Genomic DNA, 23,530 nt, shown 5'->3' on the forward strand with positions numbered 1-23,530 from the left:
CGGAATACTTATATTATGATAGTGTAGTCATGTATGCAAGATTCAAAAGATGCGTCTTTAGTCTATATTCAAACTGACAGTGTGTCTGCCTCCAGGACAGTGTGGGGAAGACTGTTCCAAAGTGTAGGCGCTAGATGGGAAAAGGATCTACCACCTGCACTTGATTTTGAAATTCTGGGTATTACCAACTGACCGGACGCCCGAGAGCGTAGCTGAGAGCACGTGAAGGACTGTAATACAAGGGAAGTTCACTCAAGTAGTGAGGAGCTAAACCATGCAGGGCTTTATAGGCAATAAGTGAGATTTTAAAGTTAATGCGATTTATTCTAATAAGACATGATTGAAATCTGACGGCAATTCTTTTATTTCTCCTCATAAATTAGCATAGTTGGTTGTGCACACCATTTCTAGTATTTTGTACATGAAATAGAAACTTGAGTCTTAAATTAATAAATGTCAAAATACTGAAACACATTTTTTCACAGATGTTCTCATTTATTCTCATTGAAATCATAATTGTCATGCAGAAAAGAAATATCTGGTTACATCAATCTGTGGATTCTAGTCAATCTGATGAGAACGATTGTAAATAAAGACACTTTTTCTAGAATAAGGGGCCTTTACAGAGTAGTATTGATCCCATCTCAGATTAAAATGTAGGGTCTACATGCACGAGCAAAAATGATATCCTATTCTCCACTCAGACATTCAGTTGATCTATAAAGTCTTCAGAATGTGTTCAAATATTCATAATTGCCTTAAATTTGTCACAATGATCTTTAATATCACTGTATTGTGATGATCTCATTATCTTGGCTGTGTGGATGTTTCACATACAGTATATCCCATAAGGACCTTGTGTTGTGAGAATGTGCTTAAACTAAACATTTACCCAGCACAAAAGATTATGACAAATATTTATATTGTTCATAGCTCTTGTGTTTTTTAAATATGCTGTATGATGTAGATCATTGAGTAAATATATGCAGAATGACATTCATACATAGTACATTAACTACAGGTTCACACAACTCTGACTGCACTTCAGTTCAACTCTCGTTTAATAAAAAAGAATCTAAATATCTACAATCGTTATTACAGACTAAAAATATTACTTGGGGAAATTATTGTTTATTGTGATTATTATGAACAATAGTACTGATACACAATGGTGTCTGAATGTTGAAATCCTTTGTAAAGTTAGTCCTGTTCCCAAATCTTAAATCTACCATAATAATGGACACTAATAAGTTCAATACTGGTCATATTCAGATAAAGTTGTTTATACTGGTTGCTTATGGAAACACAATATTTGAAACATTTTACTGTACTGTATGCATGTAATGCAATACAATGTAATGTATGCTTATGGTGTACAGCATCTGAACTAAACATATGAATATCACAAAACAGACTTTTTTTGTGCCAAGTACTTAAATCTATTACTTTGCAACTTAAAGATGTAAATGTAGTGTGTGACGTCTTTAAATGTGAATTTCAAAACAACTCTGAAAATTTGGCATATAAGGAATGAATAAAAACACCATTTGATCAGTAATACTGATTTGTGCCTTACTGAATTATCTTTTGGAATGCTGTCCAGCGTGTTATTAACATAATAAAGACAAACAGGCATTGGAAAACGAGTGTAAGAAAAGTAGTAGTATATTACCATAGGAATAAAACGATGGTACATGACAAGCTCCTCTCTCCGTTAACTTCTCAAGCGAGCATGAGACAGAGAGACACCATTTAGTTACAGGTAATCTCCATGACTTACAAAAAACAATAACATTCATAACTGCGTGAAAAAAAGAAATCAGTTTTAGAAACACAGAAGTGTCTTCAGGCAGTTTCAGGTTACATGGGCAGGTCAACACTGTTATGGCGTGTTTTCCTGGAGGTACCGTCATAGCGGGGTAATGCTTTCTGCAGGCTGGACATGGCAGCCGTGCGCTCTACATCAATGACTGCATACAGCTCTGTCCTACGGGTGGGGGTCTGAGGAAGCGGTGAAGTGGGCGTCTTCGGGGTCTGAGGGTTGCTGGAGTTCTCCGTCTCAGTCTCGACCTCGATGTAGTTCAGTCTGTGGGACTCTAGGCAGGGTCGGCGAAAATCAAAGTTAAAGAATGTTGTGGAAGAGCGGTCCCGCCAGCGGGCCGACTCCACCTTGTTAGCGCTGAGTGGGGCCACCACATTCTCTGTGTTGATGTAGTAGTGCGTTGGGTCGGGGCTGTACTGCCGATGTTTGTGGAAGCCGTTGATGGGCTGTGATTTTAGTTCTGTGGGGACATCACTGTCCTCATCATCAGAGTCACCCTTCGGGTGCTCTCGTAAAGGAGGTAGGGCTGGGAGATTCTCGTAGTCTAATAATGCTGTTCTCCGCTGGGCTGAGTTGTTGACATTGGCATCAGGAGTAAGTGGTGTTGGTCTACCCCTACGGCGTGAAAGAGCTGATGACGACGAACAATTGAGGTTATCTGAAGATGCGGATGTGTTCTCATGCGTCCTACTGCTTTCAACCGCATCTGTGTTGCCTTCATTCTTATGTTGTGAAATACTGCCAACATAGTTCTGGGCTGAACTGCTCAGCCTGCTGTCTGCACCAGCATACTGCTGTCCTGACACGGTCGTCTCTCTCTGCCTCTGCCTCTGAACAGGAGTTGGGCCCAACACAAACCGAACACATTCAGGCTCCAGCTGCACTCGAGGCCCTGGTTCCGGTGCCTCCTGAGGGGGAGCATCCTCTCCGTTATGCAATGAAACACTCGTGTCCAGAGGAACATCAGAAAGGCTCGGGCTGTGCTGCTCCAGCAGCTCGGAGGTGTTTACATAGGTGTGCCCCTGATAAAACAGCATAAAACATGCTTTAACAACTATTGTGTAAATGCGTTTCTGATTCGTGCTATGGTTCTTAAAGGGATACTTCACAAAAACATTCTGTCATCATTTACTCACGTTTGAGTTGTTTCAAATCTGTATACATTTATTTGATCTGATGAACACAGAGAAAGATATTTGGAAGAATGATAATATGATATGATATAAATGTATTTATCCTTTCGGAAAATTGTTCTGCACCATGATTATAACCAGAAAGATTTTGCAACCCACTAGCTACCATAGTAGGAAAAAATACAATGGTAGTCAAAAGTGCCACAGAACGGTTTGCTGTTTTCAACAGAACAAAAAAGAAGGTTTTTTCCTACAATGAGAGTCAAGATCATTCTTCCAAATATCTTTCTCTGTGTTCGTCAGAACAAAGAAATGTATACAGAGTTGGAACAAATTGAAGGTGATCATTTTTACAGCATCTCTATAGCATATACACAATGCAACACGATGTGCACACATTAACAACATACTCTCAAGCATCATTTACTATGCTGATTATGGACAAGGAAATATAATGATCACTTTAAATGATTAGCTGTAACTGGATCTGAATGTTGAAATCTGTTTTAATGTTTCAGTTCATGTCCACTTACTCTAACAGCCTCTTCTGCAACTAAAAGAGGGTGTGTGGTCTCCTCGCCCAGTGAGGCCGGACATGTGCTTCCAACAGATGGATGCCGACTTGACGGGTGAGAGGACACATCCCCCAGAGAAGGATACCTTAAGCTGCCATTGGGTATAGTAGGGAGTATGTTTCCAGGAGCTAAATCAGAAAAAAGACAAAATAAATTGTACTTACACTACCTTAGGTTTTTGAACACTTACTTTTTCATATTTTTTCCACATTTATACATTGTAATCTCATAAAATTGGAATAACACAGAAGGAACTGTGACAATTATGTTGCAACGTGTTATATTTAAGCATCTTCAGTGTAGACCCTTTTTCCCTATAATTTGCAGAAATGTTCCTTTGACATTTCATCAATCGGTTTCTTGGGGTCTTACCCCAAGATAATTTTTAAACAACATTAAAGTAGTTTCCTCGTGCTCTTATTTCATTACTCAATGAGAAACATCCATTTCAAAATTTCACTTCATAATGAAAGTATATATTTTTGACTAGACATTTAAGCATACACCTCCAGATCAAACCTTTATTTAAGATAATGACATTTTACTCAAGTGTTCTAAAACGTTTTATCGATCACCTGTTACCTGTTCTTGTCATCAAGCTATTAAGCTGGTAAAACAAAACATTTTGGTTTAAGTTAAAACACCTAAACATTAAAACAAAAGCAAAGCATCTTGAAGCATGTCACTATCTTCTTTATAAATTGTTGATACATATTTGTATTTATTTCAATTTGAAGATCGACATACTGTTAGGAGTGTGTGGAGTTATTGGAAGGTCTGATTCAGCTTGTGCGAGGTTGGGCTCAAACACAGGTTCCTCTACAACACTGATGCTGTTATTATGCATGATGTCCTGCAGCATGTTGAAGATCTCTTCAGCGCGTGAACACTTGAAGGCAAAGATCCCTACAGACAGTAAACAAAAAGTGTTACAAATACCTGCCTTGACCACTGGTGGACACAAAGTTATGTATACTGGCAAAAACACAAAATGTTTGCCAGTACTGGCAAACTATTGACAGAAAAAAACACATACAACAACCAGAAAAATTGAAATATTTCAATTTAATAATAACAAAGGATCTGCAGTAGTGCATCAAAGTGTGTTGACATCACAGCAAGCAGACATGCTTACCTGAACAAGCATGCAAAACTCAAGCTCATCCTTTTGAAAGCATTGGGTTTAAAGTTAATAGTCTCACATTAATAACTGTACAGATAGCTGGGTCAATCTCACGAAACCAATGAAACATCAGGGCGGTAATGATTTTAAATAGAAACCATATACAGTCATGTGATAAAGTAAGGACATGCATTAATACTTTATTTTACGGTGCACTTGTTGCAGGTTACATGTATTTACTATAGGCTTTACTATAAGTTATTAGGGCAGTGTATTGGCAAGGGCATTGCGATACGATACATATCATGACAGATGAGTTACGAAACAACATATTGCAATATATTTCGATACGAAACATAATGCAATACTTTAAAATATTTTTTTTTATATGGACCTAGAACTGAAAATACAAAATAATACAACTTGCTGTGGACCACCTGAGGTATTTTTTTTAACATCCTGCCAATAGAATCACATACCAGTAGACACCATTATAATTTCCATTAAAACAAATACAATTCCCATTATTATAATAAATTCTTGAATTTTCTATTGTGTTTGGTCAGTGTTCTATTGTTTTTTTTTAAGTTTTATAGCTTTAATGTCAGTTTGTCCATACTTATTTTCCGTTCATTTAAACAACCTCTGTGCCTTACCTCTACATTGCCGTGTTATTGCAATATCAACACAGTCTCAATATTATCGTGGTCACATGACTGTATGAAACAATAGGCCTAACATGGAGAATGTTAGAAAAAATTATTACCTTTGTCAAGGTCTATCTGGTGCAATTATTTCATTTTATAAAAGGGATTTTTTGTCATTTTACCCATTTCTTACTATAACTCATACCTCTAAGCACCAGTTATGATTAGAGAATAAAGAAAAGTGGATGCTTATTGCACATTACAAAGTCATTTTAAATATTGAAGGATTATATATAAAAGTCGGCACAATAAAAAAAAAGCTTGTTTCGTCCGATGAAGAGCCTTGTGTGCTCGAAACTTTACATGCCATGCTAAAGTCTTTAAATCAATAAATTTTGTTATGTTTTGGAGCTTTGGTGTGCTGACTTTTTATATATAATCCTTCATCCGTTATTTAGTCGAGCACCCATTTGAGGTTGATTTGCATGCTTTTGTCCTCATTTTGTCTTTATAAATATTGCAATAAATACCATATCGTGGACTTTATATTAAGGTTTTTTGATATTGTTACATCCGTAGCTATGAGTGAATATTGCGTGTAGATATCATTTTTTGTAGCAATAACTCTAGTAATCGTCTTCTGTATGCCAATTTCTCATACTGTTCTGGGAGACATTTTGGACCACTCATTAGCGTTTCATTCGCTCCTCATTTGCATAAAGTTTAATATTTCTCAACTTTGTACCGTCGCTAGATACGGCCAAACCGGTTGTCAACGATTGCTAGTGCTTATGTCACCGACATTTTGGAGACTGTGATCTCAATCAGCTGGTCTATTAGACCAATTATTCCCAAAAACCCATAATATGAATCCTTATTTGATATGCTATTATAATTTGTTGGTTTGTTTTACTGCAATTCCCAACAGTTCGCAAGTGGACCTCTTATCTTGTGTAGGTCTTTAAATTGTACATTGGAACACTCTCAAGACTTATTTGCAGATATTTTGGGTGAAATCATGTCTCGATGACGCACTGGAGCCACAGAGGATGCATGGCCCCTCCCTCCACACTATATAGAACATTAGACCGCCTGCTTAATCATGAGCTCAGGGTTGTCTGCTCTTACGCACACACTTTCAGGTTCCATCTCACGTTCTCACTCTGCCCAAACAAATCTCACCCCAGGTAACAAGCGAATGCATACGCAGGGGAAGAACGCAGGCAGCAAACGGATGGAGGGGGATCACTGCGAGTGATTATTATCGATAAAGATCGCACATGTTTAAATTCAAATCCTCCTGTAAAACTCATCACATATATTGGAGATTTAGGCCGAGAGAGGCAAGTGGGCGTGGCTTCGGCACAGACAGTAGACACATCCTTAGCGTTTGAGTGCACTGCAAATATTTTCTAGATTCTGATATCTTTTTTTTTATTTAGCAGGCTTGTTAATCATTCAAACTTGGCCGAGTGATTAATTAAAAAAAATTATATGGTGTGACAAACTCAGAACACATCTAATATCACTTTATAAAATTACCGACCGCATTGAGCCTTTAAATATTTCTTTGTTGAAGTGGATCGTAGAGAGACTAGGGCTGGATGATGTGTCTTAAAAATATATTGATAATCGACTTAAAAATCATCACGAAATCCGATAATATCAGGTGTGTTTGACTTCACATAACGCTGTGCAGACGTTCGGCGTATTGCTGTCATACACTGATGTATGTGCCAAACAAACACGCACGCAGGCACGCCACGTGCACAAACCAGTGTTGCAAAGACTACATTCATCAGATAAAGCGCGTAGATAAACCATAGCTTTAATGCAGTTGAAACATTTTGCCGGTACAACCCCGCGAGCGTGAGGTTTTGCTTTGCCGACAAAGCTAGTCTTTCTCTTGGTCTATCTGTACAGCGACCGGCAGAAAACTGTAGCACATTTAACTGACCATACAAAACAGAGTTTCCAAAATTCTGTCACTGTTACTGACTGCCAGAGCATATGAACATGAACCTTCACGCTAAAGCCTACATCGCATGAGAATGTTATAACGCGTGTTTTCCATTATTATTGATTATCGTCTGGTTTTTGTCTGTTGTAATCGACACCGGGATATTTGCGAGACATGAGCGATATATACGATAACATTGTCACATCGCCCAGCCCTAGTGGAGACATTAGAATTGTTCAAGATCTAATATCATCATATCCCCACACCCTTACTGACATAATGCCAGCAATCCAATTTCGGACAATAACATTGCTGTGCCGGTAATATCCCTGAGGTAAAAAAAAGAGGTTAGACTGTTTAAATTATACTTACATTACAATTAGACTGTAATGTTGAATGGCTATAACTATTTTATTGGTTCAGAGTACATAGTAAATAGATGAAAATCAAACAAACATATTTTTTAAACAACTGTGTTTATGTTGTTTTTATGATTAAGTATATGTATAATTACAAATTTGAATATTAGGTGTGATTGATCGTCATTTATTACAGAAAACCGTGTGATTTCTCATTGATTGAAGGCACTAAAGAACTAATTTGAAATGATATGCACAAGCATAGAAATATATTGTAATAAACAATTACCTTGACCAGTCTGGCAACGACGGCCACTCTCAAAGGAAAATAGGTTTGAATCATAGCCATAGCGACGCAGGCACAGGTAAGGCCACTTCACAGCATCACATTTCCGTGTGCGTAGGACCAGCTCGTCCTCTGTCAGCTCCATGATTCCTGCTCCCAGCTCATTCCCATCATCATCCACGTTCACCACCTAAAGACATCAAACCAAACCCTGCTCAAAAATCCACATCCAATAGGTTACATGACGACATATTTCTGCTTAAATCCCAGCCAGCTAAGCCACATCTGTGATAATGATGTGTTTAGTTAGAAAACTATCAAAGTTCAGCGAACTGACAACACTAAGGGTGAACATTGCTATATGTCTTTGTCATCATGCCTCGAGTAAGTGCAAAGGTTTACTTAGCTTTTTTCATATTTGTGAATGTAACTTGAATAGCCTGAAGCGCTTCTCCTTTTTGGTTGTCGAAGTATGATGTAGTATTTGGATCATTTGACTCACGTCGTTGACCGTTATCCTATGTGCATCTTGATGCAACTGAGTGAAAAACGGCATTGTTTCCTATGGATGATGTGTGCACCGGATGTAACAGAACTGGCTGAGATTTTAGCGGACAACCCAACTAATTAAACCCCACTTATGAAGGTATTATCTGGTGCAAAACAAGTGAGCGGCTGTGAGAGAGGAATGTCTAGTTGTAGAGATCTTCAAAATTGTAGATAAATTTGAAGTTGAAAACTTGTAGGTTTTTTTGTCTTTGCGGCAAACACAACAGTTACATGTACATCTTCTTGAATCCTTCAGTGCACATGCACAAATCCAATTCTACAAATCACAATCTAAGATACTCTTGCACTTTTTTGCTACCATTGCTGCAGTAAAGCTGGTGCAAAACATTCACACACCTGCACCAAAAGAGTTACTGCATGAATCTGCTGCTGGGAGTCGCTCTCTCATGTTGCAGCACATATCTTTGTGATATGGAGCAAAAGTGATTTGTGCATTTGCAGAGGCCAAACGTGCTAGTTTTGGTGCCAAGCAGGTGGCGCCCTGACACACCAGTGAAAAAGCCTGTGAGAATCATCCCGTCTGCGGTTTTTATTAATCACTAATCGTAAAAGCAAGGCTTGACATTAAGCATTGTCATGTGGTTGACCGACAGATGAGGTTTGACCTGAAAACCTATCATCTTCTGACTAGTTTTGAAAAGGCCAATGAAATTGGTGAATGAATGAGATGTCCCTTGCAGCATCAGAGGGTAACCTACTGGCTTCCAACCCCGTTGATTGCTTGGACCAGGCCTTCCTTGGAAGGTCGAGCCCAGGAAGAAGTGGATGTCGAAATGTCAGCCATGCTCTCCCAGGTCGCCATTAGCATTGGGCTTTGCGACGTGTTCCGTCAGACTAGCTCTGTCTCCCTTTCTTCCCCCGATGGTGGGGCTTTGTCGACGTGCCCCAGGTGGAGCGTGCCGTCGTGGTGCATTTATACCCACAGACGGGCAGCCACCTGGAGAGGTCGACCTAGACTCCCGTCCAAAGCAAGTAGGTTTTTGGCATCCCTGGGTTCGAAAGCTAACAATGCCACAGGCCAAGCTGTCTCTGCTCAACACGCCATGGCCATCCTGCAGAGATGTTCGATCGGGACCGTGCTGTCCTTCCTGCAAGGGAGGCTGGAGAGTAATCTCTCCCCTTCCACACTGAAAGTGTATTTAGCCGCCATTGCCGCTCATTTACATTTAGTTATTTAGCATACTCTTTTATCCAAAGCGACTTACAAAGCGTTCAGGGAGCAATAAGCATGTATGGCATACAGGAGCAATAGATAAAATAGATGCTAATACAAAGTTACTAGTTTTAACAAAAGCTAGACCACTACCTGTTGAGAGAAAGAGAGAGGGTTGGTGTACAATTTTTTTTTCATTTGTCTGTCAAGTATTCATTGAAGAGATGGGTTTTAAGTAGTTTTTTGAAGGTTGTGAGATATGTGGTTGACCGGACCGGGTTAGGAAGAATGTTCCACCAGGAAGGAGTTGTTTTATTGTTGATAAGCAAACCTGTGCCGCCTCCTCTTCCAGTTTGGCAGGGAGAGTGATAGAAGGAGTAGTTTGTGTGAGAGAGCAGCGGGTGTGGCTGAGTCCTCAGGACGAATCCATGTCTCAGAATGTGAATGTCAGACTGGCTGGCAAATGCATGGATGAAGTCAGTCTTGTTCACAGCTGACTGGTAGTTCTAGAGACCCACAGAGAGAGACAGAGGTGTAGAAGTGGAGTGGGAATGGGACAGGTGTGAGAGTGAACACGACGTGCGAGAGCACTGTCTGCGGTGGAGTACAGGAATTAACTGGTAACACATGATGTAAGTACAATTAAATAAAAACAAAGGTATGTTAAATATACTGATGTGCCATGCCGGTATCTTTGCTCGGTGGTGGCGCGCAGGTAGAGTCAGCGGTCTTCTCTCTCGTCGTTGAACAGAACTGAACACGCCTTCTGGACAAGCAAAACAAAGCCGGAACGACTTGAATGAGCCACGGATCGAACAGCGTTCAACTTGCTCTGTGCTTTTAAGTGAAAAACTATGTCTACCTGTAGCAAGCGGCTAACGGCAACTTACACAGTACCCAAACGGAAGAAAAAACACTAACACCTTAATTATGCCTCAATCAACGAGTAATAAAATAAACAAGCTCAAATAATCTTAACTAACAACAGGCAACAGTCCAGTTCAACAGTTAAAACAAGGTAACAGGGTAAATTGCAGACTTACGCATTCTCTGTCTTTCACGAGGTTCTACAGCCTCCGTGTGGAACTGGTGTCAGCCCGAGTCTTGCATGGTACCAACAAGTGAGACCGGCGGCCGGTAGTGCATACGCCTGCGAAAGCGTCTTCCCTCCTGCCTAGGTGGGTCAGTCTGCTATTTCGGCCCCACTTCTTCCCCCACCGGGTGAAGAATAGGCATTCCATCCATCTCTAAACACATCCTGTTGGCAGGCTAGGTGGAGCAGCCCTGCCTCCTCAGGCCTGATATCTTGTTGAGTTATCTTGTGTATAGCTCAACCACAGGGTGGTTCCGTCCGGTGTATCCTCATGATGTGGTTCCCATCTTTGTAACCCATGACCTCCCCTAGGTGGGCCTCCACCTTGCCGAGCATGTTTCCTCAGTAAGGGATTAGCGCTTCCCAAGTGGCCTTCCAGTATCGGGCGGCTTTTAGCCTCTAGAGAAACAAGGCCTCCGCCCAAGAAAGCTCTGGGACCCCCTACCTCTCTACTGGATGGTTAAAGTTCCGTGCTAGCACTCACGTCTGACACGCCTGCTGCAGCAGTTATGCAGCTCTCTGAATGAAGCACCAAAGGCCAGCCAATGAGATTGCACATCCAGCGACAGCCAAAGGCATTCTGCACGGCTTAGATGGGTGCCAACCATCCAATGGCAGTGGGCGGACAAAGATGTGCGGCCATCGCCTCATCTAGGGGAGGCAACCTCTCGTTTTCCTCAGCGCCCGTAGTGAGAGTGAAGGAAGAGGAGGGTCATTGACGGCCCTGAGGTACAGGAACCAGTACTGCATAGCATTTTTTTCTCTCCGATGACTGAAGCTTTATAATAACGCAGTGAAAACTGCATGGCAATTTGTTCTTGCTAGGCCTGTAGCGACACATCAAAATTAGGGTGACGTCATATTTTTGCGTAGGCGCGTCGCCATAGATTGCCACACACACGTGGGAGACCAAAACATTGCAGAATGGAGGACGAAACAGCATCTCTAACGGAGGCACCCCATTGTCACTTGTGAAGGAGACAATAACAAGTAAGTACTAACGTTGGCTAAATTAATTTCATGTTTGTATAGTGTGTCGTGTAGCCTGAGCTCTGCGGTGGGGCTAGCTAACTATCTTAGCTCTCTATGCAGTTTGTTCGTGCTAGGTGCTACTGGCCCCTAGACAGCTGTGTTTAACGTTAGTTATCATCTAATGTTGGCTTGAATATAAACTAGATTACGGCTGCAGAACACAGCAATCTATAACGTGAATGTTAGCTACTAACCTAGCACGAACAAACTGCACAGAGAGCCAAGATGCGTTGGTTACTTGGTTAGCCTAGCACCTCCAAACTGTACAGCTGCTAGAAAGCCACATTAGCATTCAAATAAACTAATCATAGCATAACACTGCAATGAGGTTAAGAGTAGATTTAAAATGCCCCACTGTCATAGCTGTTGCTCTAATATGCATTGCTTTTGTGTTTTCTAGGACAAAGCCAAGAACCTTGGCGTCCTATCTTTTGAAAGAGACTCAATGCACGCCACAGAAGGCAGCTAATCTGAGCAAAAGGATCTTGAGAGTAAATCATTATAAGCTCACTGTTGCTTGCTTTGAGCATCTTTTAGGATGGAATGGCTGTCCTATATTTATTTGCTAGGTTATGGGTGATTCTTTAGTTAACTTGGCACTTTTGTTTGTGTCCTTGTTTGGATTTTCTAAAGGCAACATATCAAGTCAAGTCAAGTAGCAGCTGTACAAGAAAACATTGACTATAAGCAAAACATATAAGGTTATGCGAGTCAAAACACAGGTCAAATATCAGACAGACTATAAATTCCTATATGCAGTGTTAATTAAGTAAAACTGTACAATTCTAGAAGCCCCCCGGCCAGGCAAACCTCAGAGGGAAACCAGGCCTAACAAGAAGATTCCAGTTCCCCTCTGGCAAAAGCTGCAGCCTCTGCACAAGCTCGACAGTGCTTGCACAACAAGGCAAAATAAAAAAATAATTAGATTTAAGATTATCATTAATAATTTTGTAGAGTCGCCACGTCCTTTGTCCAGCTCTATCATCACAGCATTTGTCAGGTTTGGGCATGGACTGCGTCTTGCCCGCTCTGGTAACCTTGGACTGCGTCCTGCCTGCTCTAGTAACCTTGGAACAAAGGGACAAGACTGGCTGAGAGTAGAGTACTGTTCTGCACTCTAAATACATCAGTTGTTATTGGAAGTGTTCCTGTTTACGGTTGATCTAACTAGTGCAGCCTAAACCTTCGTCCAACGACCGAACGAATGATACACAGCCAGTCTTTCTGTCAGGTAACAGTGCTCATTGATCATTAAATAAAATAAAAACATATAGAAAACCACGAGGCATGGTTTTGCACACCTGCGAAGACACACTGATGTGTCATTTATTTAGAAAGTTAGGCAGAAGAGAATATAACAAATAAATAGTTGAATATGACGATGACGATTGAATAGCAAACTTAACAGAGCAGACGCTAGCTACCTTTCATGAACTTCAGAAACACTGATCCATTACGAAAAAAGATTTTATTTTTATTTTGTATTACTATTGGCAAAACCATGGTTTTACTAGACGCAGAGGTTCTCAAAGTTGACATACAAAGGTCCGAATCGGAATTCTCATCAATGTCAAAAGTCCGGTACAAGTTATTACAAAACTTGCTTTAAATAACTTTAAATAACAAATCAACTCATTTGAAAAACGGACAACTCAGTTTAAATTTTTGTAAATCATGTTTTTAATGTGTTTTGTTGTGATAGTTAGCTGTATTTTACATTATTACTTATTCAAAAGAACCCAATTGCAGTTTCATTGATATTAATTTGAATGCACAATTAAACATTAAACATATTTTTTTGCAAATCATCTCTTCATATGCTAATCTAGTCGTACTTGCGATTAATGTCTTAACTGTTACATAGAGTGCTGTATATTTATACAACAAAATGCCAAAAGTTGTTATCATTTACATATTTGAGAAGAAAAACCATGCGCTCGCGGAGCGGAAACCTGCAACATTTTATCTACGTGCTTCAGCTGAAGAAGTTGGTAAACACTGCTAAAGGCAGCAAAAACACGAGACGCCCGGACAGTTATGTTTCGATGTTTTCTACACGGTTGTCTAATCATGCTGAATCGTGCTAATGAATGCGACCAGAGGCGTTATAGCTTCGTCTCTTGGGTTACTAAGCCAGCACGTGACGTGTTTGTGTTTACATTCTAAAAATGTCCGTTATATGATTGGGCATAGTCAGAAACTAATGTATAATACAATGCAATGTAAGTCGCTTTGGATAAAAGTGTCTGCCAAATGCATAAATGTAAATGTAAATATGTGGTGCAAAATGAGAGCGTGTGCGAACTTGTGTCAGAGACTCATAGCAGCATATTCAAGATTCACTCTCAGATTCACACTAGAGCTTTAACTCTATAATATCATGAATTAATGAGTACAAGTACAATTTAGGTGTTACCAGATTGTCGTCAGTATGACCAATCACAAATAGCTGTGTCGCCATCCGAGCTCTCTGTAGTAGGGCTGGCAAATGTATATTCGAAATTCAAATATTTGTCGGATTTAACACAAATATCAAGCCCACTGAATCTGTTTTCCTCAACCTTGATGCAGAAAAAGCATTTGATTCTGTGAGATGAGAGTTTCTATATATGTCTCTAAAAAGAATACAAAATTGGTTTATATGCAGACGACATTTTGATGACTCTCATCAAACCTGACGTTAGTCTGACAACATTAATATCACTACTTAAAAAATATGGCTCTTATTCGGGATACAAATTAAATCTCCATTAAACTAAAATTTTTAAATTTAAATATAAACCTAGCAAATAGATACAAAAACATTTTAAAAGTAAGTGGAATAATAACATAATTAAATATTTAGGGATCAATATTCCTAGAGAACTGACAGAAGTATATAATCATAATTATGTCCCCGTAACATGCAAAATAAAACACGATATGGACCGTTGGCTAATATTATCAATGAACATGTGCAACAGAATAGAAATGGTCAAAATGATTATAATGCCAAGACTACTTTATCTTTTTTAAGCATTACCATTTGAGGTGAACTAAGAAATTCAACGAATGGATCAAAATAATTTCGAGTTTTATTTGGTGTAAACAAAGACCTAGAATAAAATGAGACATTGCAACTAGCCAAAAAGGAAGGTGGTATGGCTCTCCCATGTTTACAGAGTTATTATAAAGCAGCACAATTTAAGATTTTGATAGCATGGTGTGATCCATCAAATGATGCCAAATGGAAAGAAATGGATCAGGATGAGATCCACTTTCCTCTCCCCTCTATTTTGGGGGACAAACAATTAGTGTAATCACTTTTACCCAAAGTATCTCTTGGAATAAAAACACCATTAAGCATTTGGCTCACGGATTTAAGAGATAAGAGAGTGGAAAGGGGTGCAAAGATTTTACGATGGCTAGCATATCATAGGGACTTTACACCTGCAAAAAATTATGCAAGATTCAAAAACTGGTGCAATAAGGGTATTACGGCATATTGGAAAATAATTATAGATATTGACCTAGAAACTTTTCAACAATTATTGGAAAAATACTACTTGAGAAAAGATGATTGCTTCAGGTATCTTCAATTAAGACATTATTTCAATGCAGATATCAGGTCCAAAAACATAGAGACCATCCCATTAGTTGCACTTCTTGTAAATGTATGTAAAGGGAAGCTCACCAAAAGGCATGTCTCCACAGTATATTCTCTTTTACAATCTGGAAAAAAGCTTTCCAATATGTATATTAAACAAAGATGGGAAAATGAGATTGGAGCGAACATAACTGAAGACGATTAGCTAAATATATGCAAAACCGTTGCTACTACTTCCAGCTTTGAATTATGGAGAGAATTTACTTGGAAAAATACATTAAGGTACTTCATGACCCCAAAGATCAAAGAACAACAGTCTAAAAATTCTGAACATGGTAAATGCTGGAGGAAATGTGGACAAGAATCAGCAGGACATTTTCACATATTTTGGAAATGGAAAACTTTCTTGGATAAATAGATGCCATTTATGTTAAAAATGTATTTATAATTATATCATTTAATTAAAGTTTGGGAAACATATTTATTTGTACTATGGCTTACTGACTTTTATTTTTTACTCTATTTTATAATAATTTTTCTTTGCGGTCTATCTGTTTTGTTACTACAGGTTCTTTTCTTTCTTTATTTTCATTTTAAATTAATTCTTTTTTAAATCTTTAAAAATCAAGTTTGAAAAAAGAAATATATGAATGCAAAAACCATGCATTCGAATTTCGGTGTGTCAGGAAGCTGAAGCGGTTTGTTTGTTAGCTAATCCAGTCAAAGCGGAGCATGTTGATGAGGTAAAACAAGAAAAAGACAAAGCAAACAGTCAGAACCAGAGCAGTACAGAAGCCATCAGGGCTTTGTAAAACAATATGAAAAACAAGACAGTTTTACTATATGAACTATTTTTTTTACACAAAAACCATGGATTAATTAGTGGTTACCATAGTTTACCTGCTGTCTGGTGTTTTTGATGAATAAAATTGACAGTATCAAAATGAAGATCTGGCGTTTAGTGTAAACATAAACATTATGTTTCTGTGGAGAGTGTTTGTCCTCACGCTTTGTTGTATTTCATTTCTTTAAAATTCATTTAAATAAAAAATGTCTTGCTTGATTTGGCTCATATTTGCGCATTGTCCAAACCTCATCTCACACATCCCAGCAGAAACAAATGTAACAATCCATACTGACCTTAAATTTACTTTGGTGGATATCAGGGATTGATTCTTTATCTGGACAGCTAAAACAGCTTCCCATGGCTTCTTCAAAGGACCATTTGATACCTAGAAAACAAGAGTTGTCACGATACTGGAATATATTACTTTCACGGTAAAGATATATTTCACGGTAACAATCTCCCATTATAATCGAATTTCTCAGATTTACTTTATTTATTTATTACGGTTCATTTGAATGCTCAACATAGTTATAATGTAGCCAAGTTATGATAATGTACTAAACAAATCAAATTGAGTTCCGATAATGAGTTTTATTATTTATTTTGAAAACGGGTTTCAAAGTGCAAGTTTTTGAAAACCACAGCGTTCTCATTTCCGTGTAAACCCCGAAGTACGCAAGAATGAGAAAACAACATCGTGTGCATGCGTATTAGGTGTGGTATGCACGTGTACACCCAAACACAACGAAGAAGAAGAAACAAATACAACAATGGTGGATTACATGGGGTTTTTTGTGCTGCGCAATAGTTTGTTAACCCTTCTCCAGCAAAGTGTAGATTTACTACACCAGTGCTAGAACCACCAGCAGAGACCTACAGCAAAATCTTAACACTCATTCACTGCGATGAAGGCTTTTTAAACAGCGCTTTTGGATCAGACCCGGGAGGACGAGTAGATGGAAGGAAAACTTTCGAATGTCCAAACTTTTTGCCATCTTTTTTGTTTGTATATGTGTGCACGCTTCTCTTCACTATAAATGAGGAGAAATGCAGCGCTTTGTATTGTATGTACTCTGGTATTCTTTCTTTACAAAGTGATGTCGCCAACTTCTGGTGTTGCATGCGTAATACAATGTTTTAGTCATTTTTGCGGAATTGTGTAAACACGGATTGTTTTGATAACGTTGTCGTGTGTACGTGAAACTTTACAAAAACGCAAAAGAAAAACTTTACTGTGGCCAAAAAGTAAAGATTATTTCCTAATTGTTTCCTCAACATTAAGTGATTCCAAACTTTTTTCCTCTACTTGATCTGTAAAAACATAAGCCATTAATAAAAAAAAATGAAGCCAGAATTTTAAGGTATTTAACAAAAACCTTTTTGTGTCATATCTGTGATTTTTCTGTTTGCTATAAAGTAAAAAAACTAAAAGTTTAAAAGCAAAAGTTTCATAATTTTTGCCAAAGGTTGTTGTATATTGCAGGTATAAAGTATTAACTGTAATGATGCAGGAACTGTAGTAATGCAAGGAATATTCCCCTGTAAAATGATTTGGAGACGTATGATTATTCAACTTAAATGTTGAATAGTGGAGATATGCATAATTTATTGTGAAATGTATGTCTTTTTTAGTATTGCTGATGTCGTTAATGCTGTCTGTGTGTGTATGTTCACATTTTGCTATAAATAAAAGAAACACTGCAGAGAAGCATTTGTTAACATTGAACCAGAAATCAGTCCCATGAGGTGTAGAAAAAAGTTGGATCGTTCACTTTATTCTTCATTTTTAGTCATGGATTTCAAAAACATTTTGATGTTCACTTTTTGTTGTTAGAACACTAAGAACAGAACACCAAAATGTAACAGTCTACTCCAATTCTCATCTTTTCATAAAATAGTTCTACATTCTCTTAAGTAATAAGGTATGGCTAAGAGCGGTCCAGTCCAACCTTACGAAAGTATGACTTACAGAAGGTATACTTCACTAAGAAGGTTTCGGGAACATGTATTAACGATAAGGCACAGCATAAGGTGTTACTTAAGAATGACGAAGCGTTATAAAGGTTTCGGGTAACGCAGCCCGGATCAGGAAGAATCAATCCAGAAGTGATGATAGTCAAGCTGAGTTAAATGCTATACTAACAGTATTAACCCAAACGTAGATGAGGCCCACATGCACACTGTTCTCAAATAAATTAATTTGTATATTTCATCGTATGTTTTCTTTATTGCAGACCACAGATATAGCCATGCATCGATGGAGGGCAGCAAGTGATTTTTCCATAGAAATTCACTATGACAATGAATAAAAATAGCTATGTCTTGGTATACTTTTTGTGACTGAAAGATTCCAGTTCATCCATGTGCAATTCTTTACAACTCCCACAGGTATTTCTAGTAAAAATTCCAAAATAATAAAAATAATTGAAGTAACAGATTAAATGTGGGGTAAATAAAAAATAATCTTTGCTGTATGTTTTCAAATATTAAACTAATTAAAAAACTAGTTGACAAAGCATACTTTTTAATATTTTATTTAAATTTGGGCCAACTAAAAATAAAAATTATAATCTTAATAAACTCAAAGTTATAAACTTTGGAGACAAAAATTGAGTGAACGTAAAATTTCTGTGGAACTAGTTACTAAATAATTATTAGTTGAAACAACTTAAAATTCTTTACAGTGTAGGACCTTGAAGATGTAGTTTAGAAAGTTAATCAAAAACTGGAATCTAAAAGGACATTTAAATTTAATTCTTGAGTTACATGTAAACCTTGGAAAAAGATCACAAGAAGTGTTTTTCCATCATTTTTTAAATGTCACCATTGGCATAAAATGCAACAACGTCTCAAATGCTCAAATTGATACACTGTAATCCTAAACTGTTGTACTAGCTCATAACTAATACGTTCATAACAGTCAAATGTTGTTAGAAGTTGACCAAACTATAAAGTTTTGAGCTCTGTTGAGATTTATGCCACTTTAAGTGAATAGGGCTCAATATTTTATAGCGAATTTGTGTGGAACACTCAAAAAGTTTTGAAACCAGCAGTAGTGTCATGACGTTATCGACGTCATGACGCTCTGGTGGGTGGGTCTTATCTTTCCCTCAGGAAAGCTGAGTCAGCCATCTTGAATTTGCCTTGATGCGGGGAAGTTTTGGCCAGCCGGTGTGGATGTGGAACACAGTTTAATTTGTTTTTATTTATTTGCAATGCGCACTAAATCCCACCGCTTCTAACGACCAACACCTCAGTCTTATTGCCCCCGTTTTCTTAAGCGCCGTCTTATCATCAGCGCTGATTTGGTAAGTAACGCGAAGTTTTTTGTTTATTATTGAATTTCGATAAATAGTTTTTAATTTGGAACTGGGAATACATTTGTACAATGTGCACAGATAACATTTGTTGTAAATAGTTTACAAATCCAAGTAATTGTAACTTTAGAAGTTGTTGAATTTGACAAATACCAACGGTAAAATGTTATCAGCGGGTTTCCTGGATGAACTACATTTCCCATAACTTCAGTTACTGTCTGGTTCAGCTCAGCTTCTAAATCTGACCTCAGAAGACTACAGAGGGTAGTCCGAACTGCTGAGCGAATCATCGGTACAACCCTCCCTTCTACTCAAGAACTGTACTTATCCAGAGTGAGCAAAAGGGCTGGCAAAATCACTCTGGACCCCTCACATCCAGCACACTCCCTCTTTGAACTGTTGCCATCTGGTCGACGCTACAGAGCTCTGAGCACCAGAACTACCAGACACAGGAACAGTTTCTTCCCTCAGGCAATCCATCTTATGAACACTTGATATAACCGTGGAATACACTACACTATTTATTTTTACATACACATACACTTGTTTACCCAACACACATACTCAGTGTACACTTAAATTTTTTGCACATAATATACCTGTACATACATAACTGCTCATTGTGATATACCTGCCATACATTGTCAATTTGTATATTGTCTCCGTACTTACTTATTTGTATTTGTATCTTTTGTATTTTTTATTATTTATTGTGTTTCTTGTTCTGTCGCTGTCATTCTGTTGCACTGTGGAACTTCTGTCACAAAATCAAATTCCTCGTATGTGTGAACATACCTGGCATTTAAAGCTCATTCAATTCTATTCTATTCTATAATGCATGTTTGCCCGGGAAACTGACCGTGAAGGAAGGGCCATGAGTTTGAACTCTCTGGCGATTAATGCACGTATATGTAAACTTATTTTAATAAGTCTCCGCTTTACACTGTCAATATTTTACATTGTCGAGCTGTGTGTGCTAGCTTTAACAGTTCAGGTAGGATATATTATGAAATAGTGTTATTAACAATTGGTTTTATTTTGTGTTTCCACAGTCATTCTTTTGCTATTTCTTTAAATGTTTTTATATCAACTGTGGTCCACTTTATTAATACTTTGTTAAAAACATCAACAACAGACATAGCAGATCTATAAGCACACATCTTTGATGCATTACTTGTTAATAACTTGCTCATCTTTTAACATTCTACTTTTTACTAAAATTAGTGTAAAATGAATGTTTTTGATAGATTTGAAAACTTTTTATCTGTATATTCACTTTTTACATTTTATTTATCATAGTTTTATTTAAAAAAAATTTTTTAAACATTAACAAATCATCTTTGTGTGCATGTTATGTACCGATATCGGACTACAACGAGTGCTACAGAGAGTCATCTTTCACCATCAGACAGGTGCCAATAGGTGAGTTTTGTAAATTGTGTACTAATTTTAATTACAAAAATGCAAAGAACAACAACACTTCTTAGCAATTGTCATTTCTAAGTGATTTGTATCCTTGAGGGGCTGAACTCATTCTTGTATTATTTTGTGTTTTCTAGTCAGCAGATGGTCAAGACCTCACTGACCGGTGGCTCTCCGGACCGAAATCACGGATGACACAACTGAATACTGATACTCTGTTGCCTAATGCCTACCTTGATGCACTACCTTGATATTGCCAGTTAAAGTACTGTACAGTAGAAACCAGTATTTTATTTGAATGTTTTGTTTAATGCCAAAACGTTTTTAAACGGTGTTAAATGGCTCCACATCCTAATAGTTGTCATTACTGTTAGAATCTTATTATGAATCCTTTGAGTTTTTAATCATAATGTTAACTGAATAATGTGAGATGGAGACCCAAAATACTGCATCTACCCTCGTAGCAATGACCACTATCAGAATATGAAGCTATTAACACTTAATATATGTTAAAACAGATTTAGTTTTTATGGAGAAATTTTCTTTTGTTTTAATTTATTATGACAAGCACTTTGCTTTGACTGAGCTCCTTTGATTTGTGCCTTTTAAAACGCACATTGTGTTAAATAAAAAAAGTTGTTCAATTGTCACTGTGGTGTCACTTTCATGCTTTCTAACGTTATTAGCGGATTATAATTGTGTAGTGGGCCGTCATCAGTATTTCAGTTTAGAATGAATTTTGAGTGCATGTCCCACATTTTGAGGTGAAAATTATAGAAATTTTGAGTGTATTTCCAACATTATATGAGTTGAAGAATATTGAAAATATTGAGTTTATTTCCAACATTATATTAGTTGAAAAATATAAAAACTTTCTAGTGTATTTTCCACATTTTATGAGTTGAAAAATATTGAATATTTTGAGTGAATTGCTCCCTAATTATAAGTTGAGGAATATCAATGTTTTTAAGTTAACATTGAGATAATTTAAGGCAACTAAACATTTTTTTTATGTTATGTAAACTTAAAACTTTTAAAATCATCACTAAAATATTGTTGTGTAGTCTGTTACAAAATAATTTTTGAGTTCTGTGAATTTGTCAGCGTTACATTGTTTTTTCTGAGTAAAAATTAAATAATGATGATGGCATATTTCTCATGTCATTTTTCACTCTCTCTAAAATGGCTCAAACTTTTCAGTAAACGGTCATTTTTACCCTTCTCCACAATTTAGTGGATTACTCATTAAATATTCATCAATGACCTTTAATATTTTGGCCATTATCACTACTGATGTTGGTCTTGCTTCTGCAAAAATATAGAAATTAAACCTCTGGCTGAGTTGACACAGGATGAACCTACAACGCATGATTTATTTATTGCGGGTTTTTTTTACAAACGCATGATTTTGAGTTACGGTAAGTGACTTCATTGAAGAATTTAGTATTTTGGTGTATACGATCTCTATACAAATTTAATCTGTTAATACACTTTTAACAAGTATCTCATTATGTCTCTCCGGTAACTTAAAACCAGGTAATAAAATGTGTGGATAATAATTGGACCAGAACAAAATGCAGCCTATAACCACATTGTTTAACATTACAACCTGCTCATTTACCAGACCTCAATGACACATACATTGCTTAGTCAATTTAAGACTTTTACTTCCTACCTAGATCCAGCCACCAGGCTTCCTGGTTTCATTCCCAGCCCAAAGCAAACAGTCATTCTCTGAATGTAGAATGGGTTTCCGGATTTTGACACTTGAAACTGTAGCAACTTTTTTAGGTTTACCTATTTAAATATAAAACAAACATAAGACATTTTATGACACCTTTATAAACATTTTTAAGGAACCAAGGTCCTTAAAAAAACACACAAACTGATTAAAGTAGCATCTCCATCCAGATAACACAGAAGACGGTGCTGATGGATAATGGTGTACGGATGTCTATAATATCTCTCATCCCACTATGACTTGAAAATGTCTGAAAAAGCGTGTCTGAAAAGGTGAGAAATCTTTCTGGACGAGTGGTTCTCAAACTATGGTACGGCTACAACTAGTGGTACTCAAAGAGACCCCAAGTGATACGTGAAACGATAGGAAATTATAAACTCTATAAATTCATTTCGTGTTTTAAATACAATTTTAAATGTTTTACATGATCGATACTATCGATAACAGAATACATCTCATATATAGTCTATGTGCAATTTTAATATAGTTATATGAATTATTGTTTATTTATCATCGGTCGACGTAACTCAGGGGTGACAGGCAGCTCAAACACAGAGCGAAATGTCAACAATTGTGTGTTTTTCTGTCAATGCGGGGTGCTGTATGTACATTAATAATAAAAAAATAACAAATGATTTTAGCAAATGGCTGCAATATAACAAATAGTGAAATGTTAAAGGTCCAGAACTAAAATCCGTTTTTTTGTGATTTTTTTGTAATGAGAATGTGTCCTTTTAAATAACTACTAGGGCTGCACGGCTGAGATTATTTTTATGCGCAGCTCGTTTGTAAAAGGACGGCTCTGTGATTAATCGGAAATACTGCTCCATCTGCAAGCACTGCCTGTTTGAGTCGCTTAAAACG

The 23,530-nt window shown here is 37.5% G+C and overlaps 1 protein-coding gene across 2 annotated transcripts in view; it reads right to left on the reverse strand.

Annotated features, from left to right (window-relative positions):
• Positions 1-342: 342 nt before the first annotated feature.
• The window catches only part of frs2b (fibroblast growth factor receptor substrate 2b), a 28,850-nt gene continuing 5,662 nt past the window's right edge, over positions 343-23,530 (reverse strand). Inside the window, exons 2-7 of one of the 2 annotated variants that reach the window (XM_079450601.1) lie at positions 22,601-22,722; positions 16,480-16,571; positions 7,909-8,095; positions 4,278-4,436; positions 3,489-3,658; positions 343-2,844 (exon numbers count right to left, since the gene is read on the reverse strand). In XM_079450601.1, coding sequence (XP_079306727.1) covers positions 1,861-2,844; positions 3,489-3,658; positions 4,278-4,436; positions 7,909-8,095; positions 16,480-16,545 — 1,566 coding nt within the window. In that variant the 5' untranslated portion in view covers positions 16,546-16,571; positions 22,601-22,722 and the 3' untranslated portion in view covers positions 343-1,860. The remainder of the gene's footprint in view (positions 2,845-3,488; positions 3,659-4,277; positions 4,437-7,908; positions 8,096-16,479; positions 16,572-22,600; positions 22,723-23,530) is intronic. The other variant, XM_079450602.1, reaches the window with a different exon arrangement.

The sequence above is a fragment of the Barbatula barbatula genome (genome assembly GCF_947034865.1).
Source record: "Barbatula barbatula genome assembly, chromosome: 25".
NCBI lineage: Eukaryota > Metazoa > Chordata > Actinopteri > Cypriniformes > Nemacheilidae > Barbatula > Barbatula barbatula.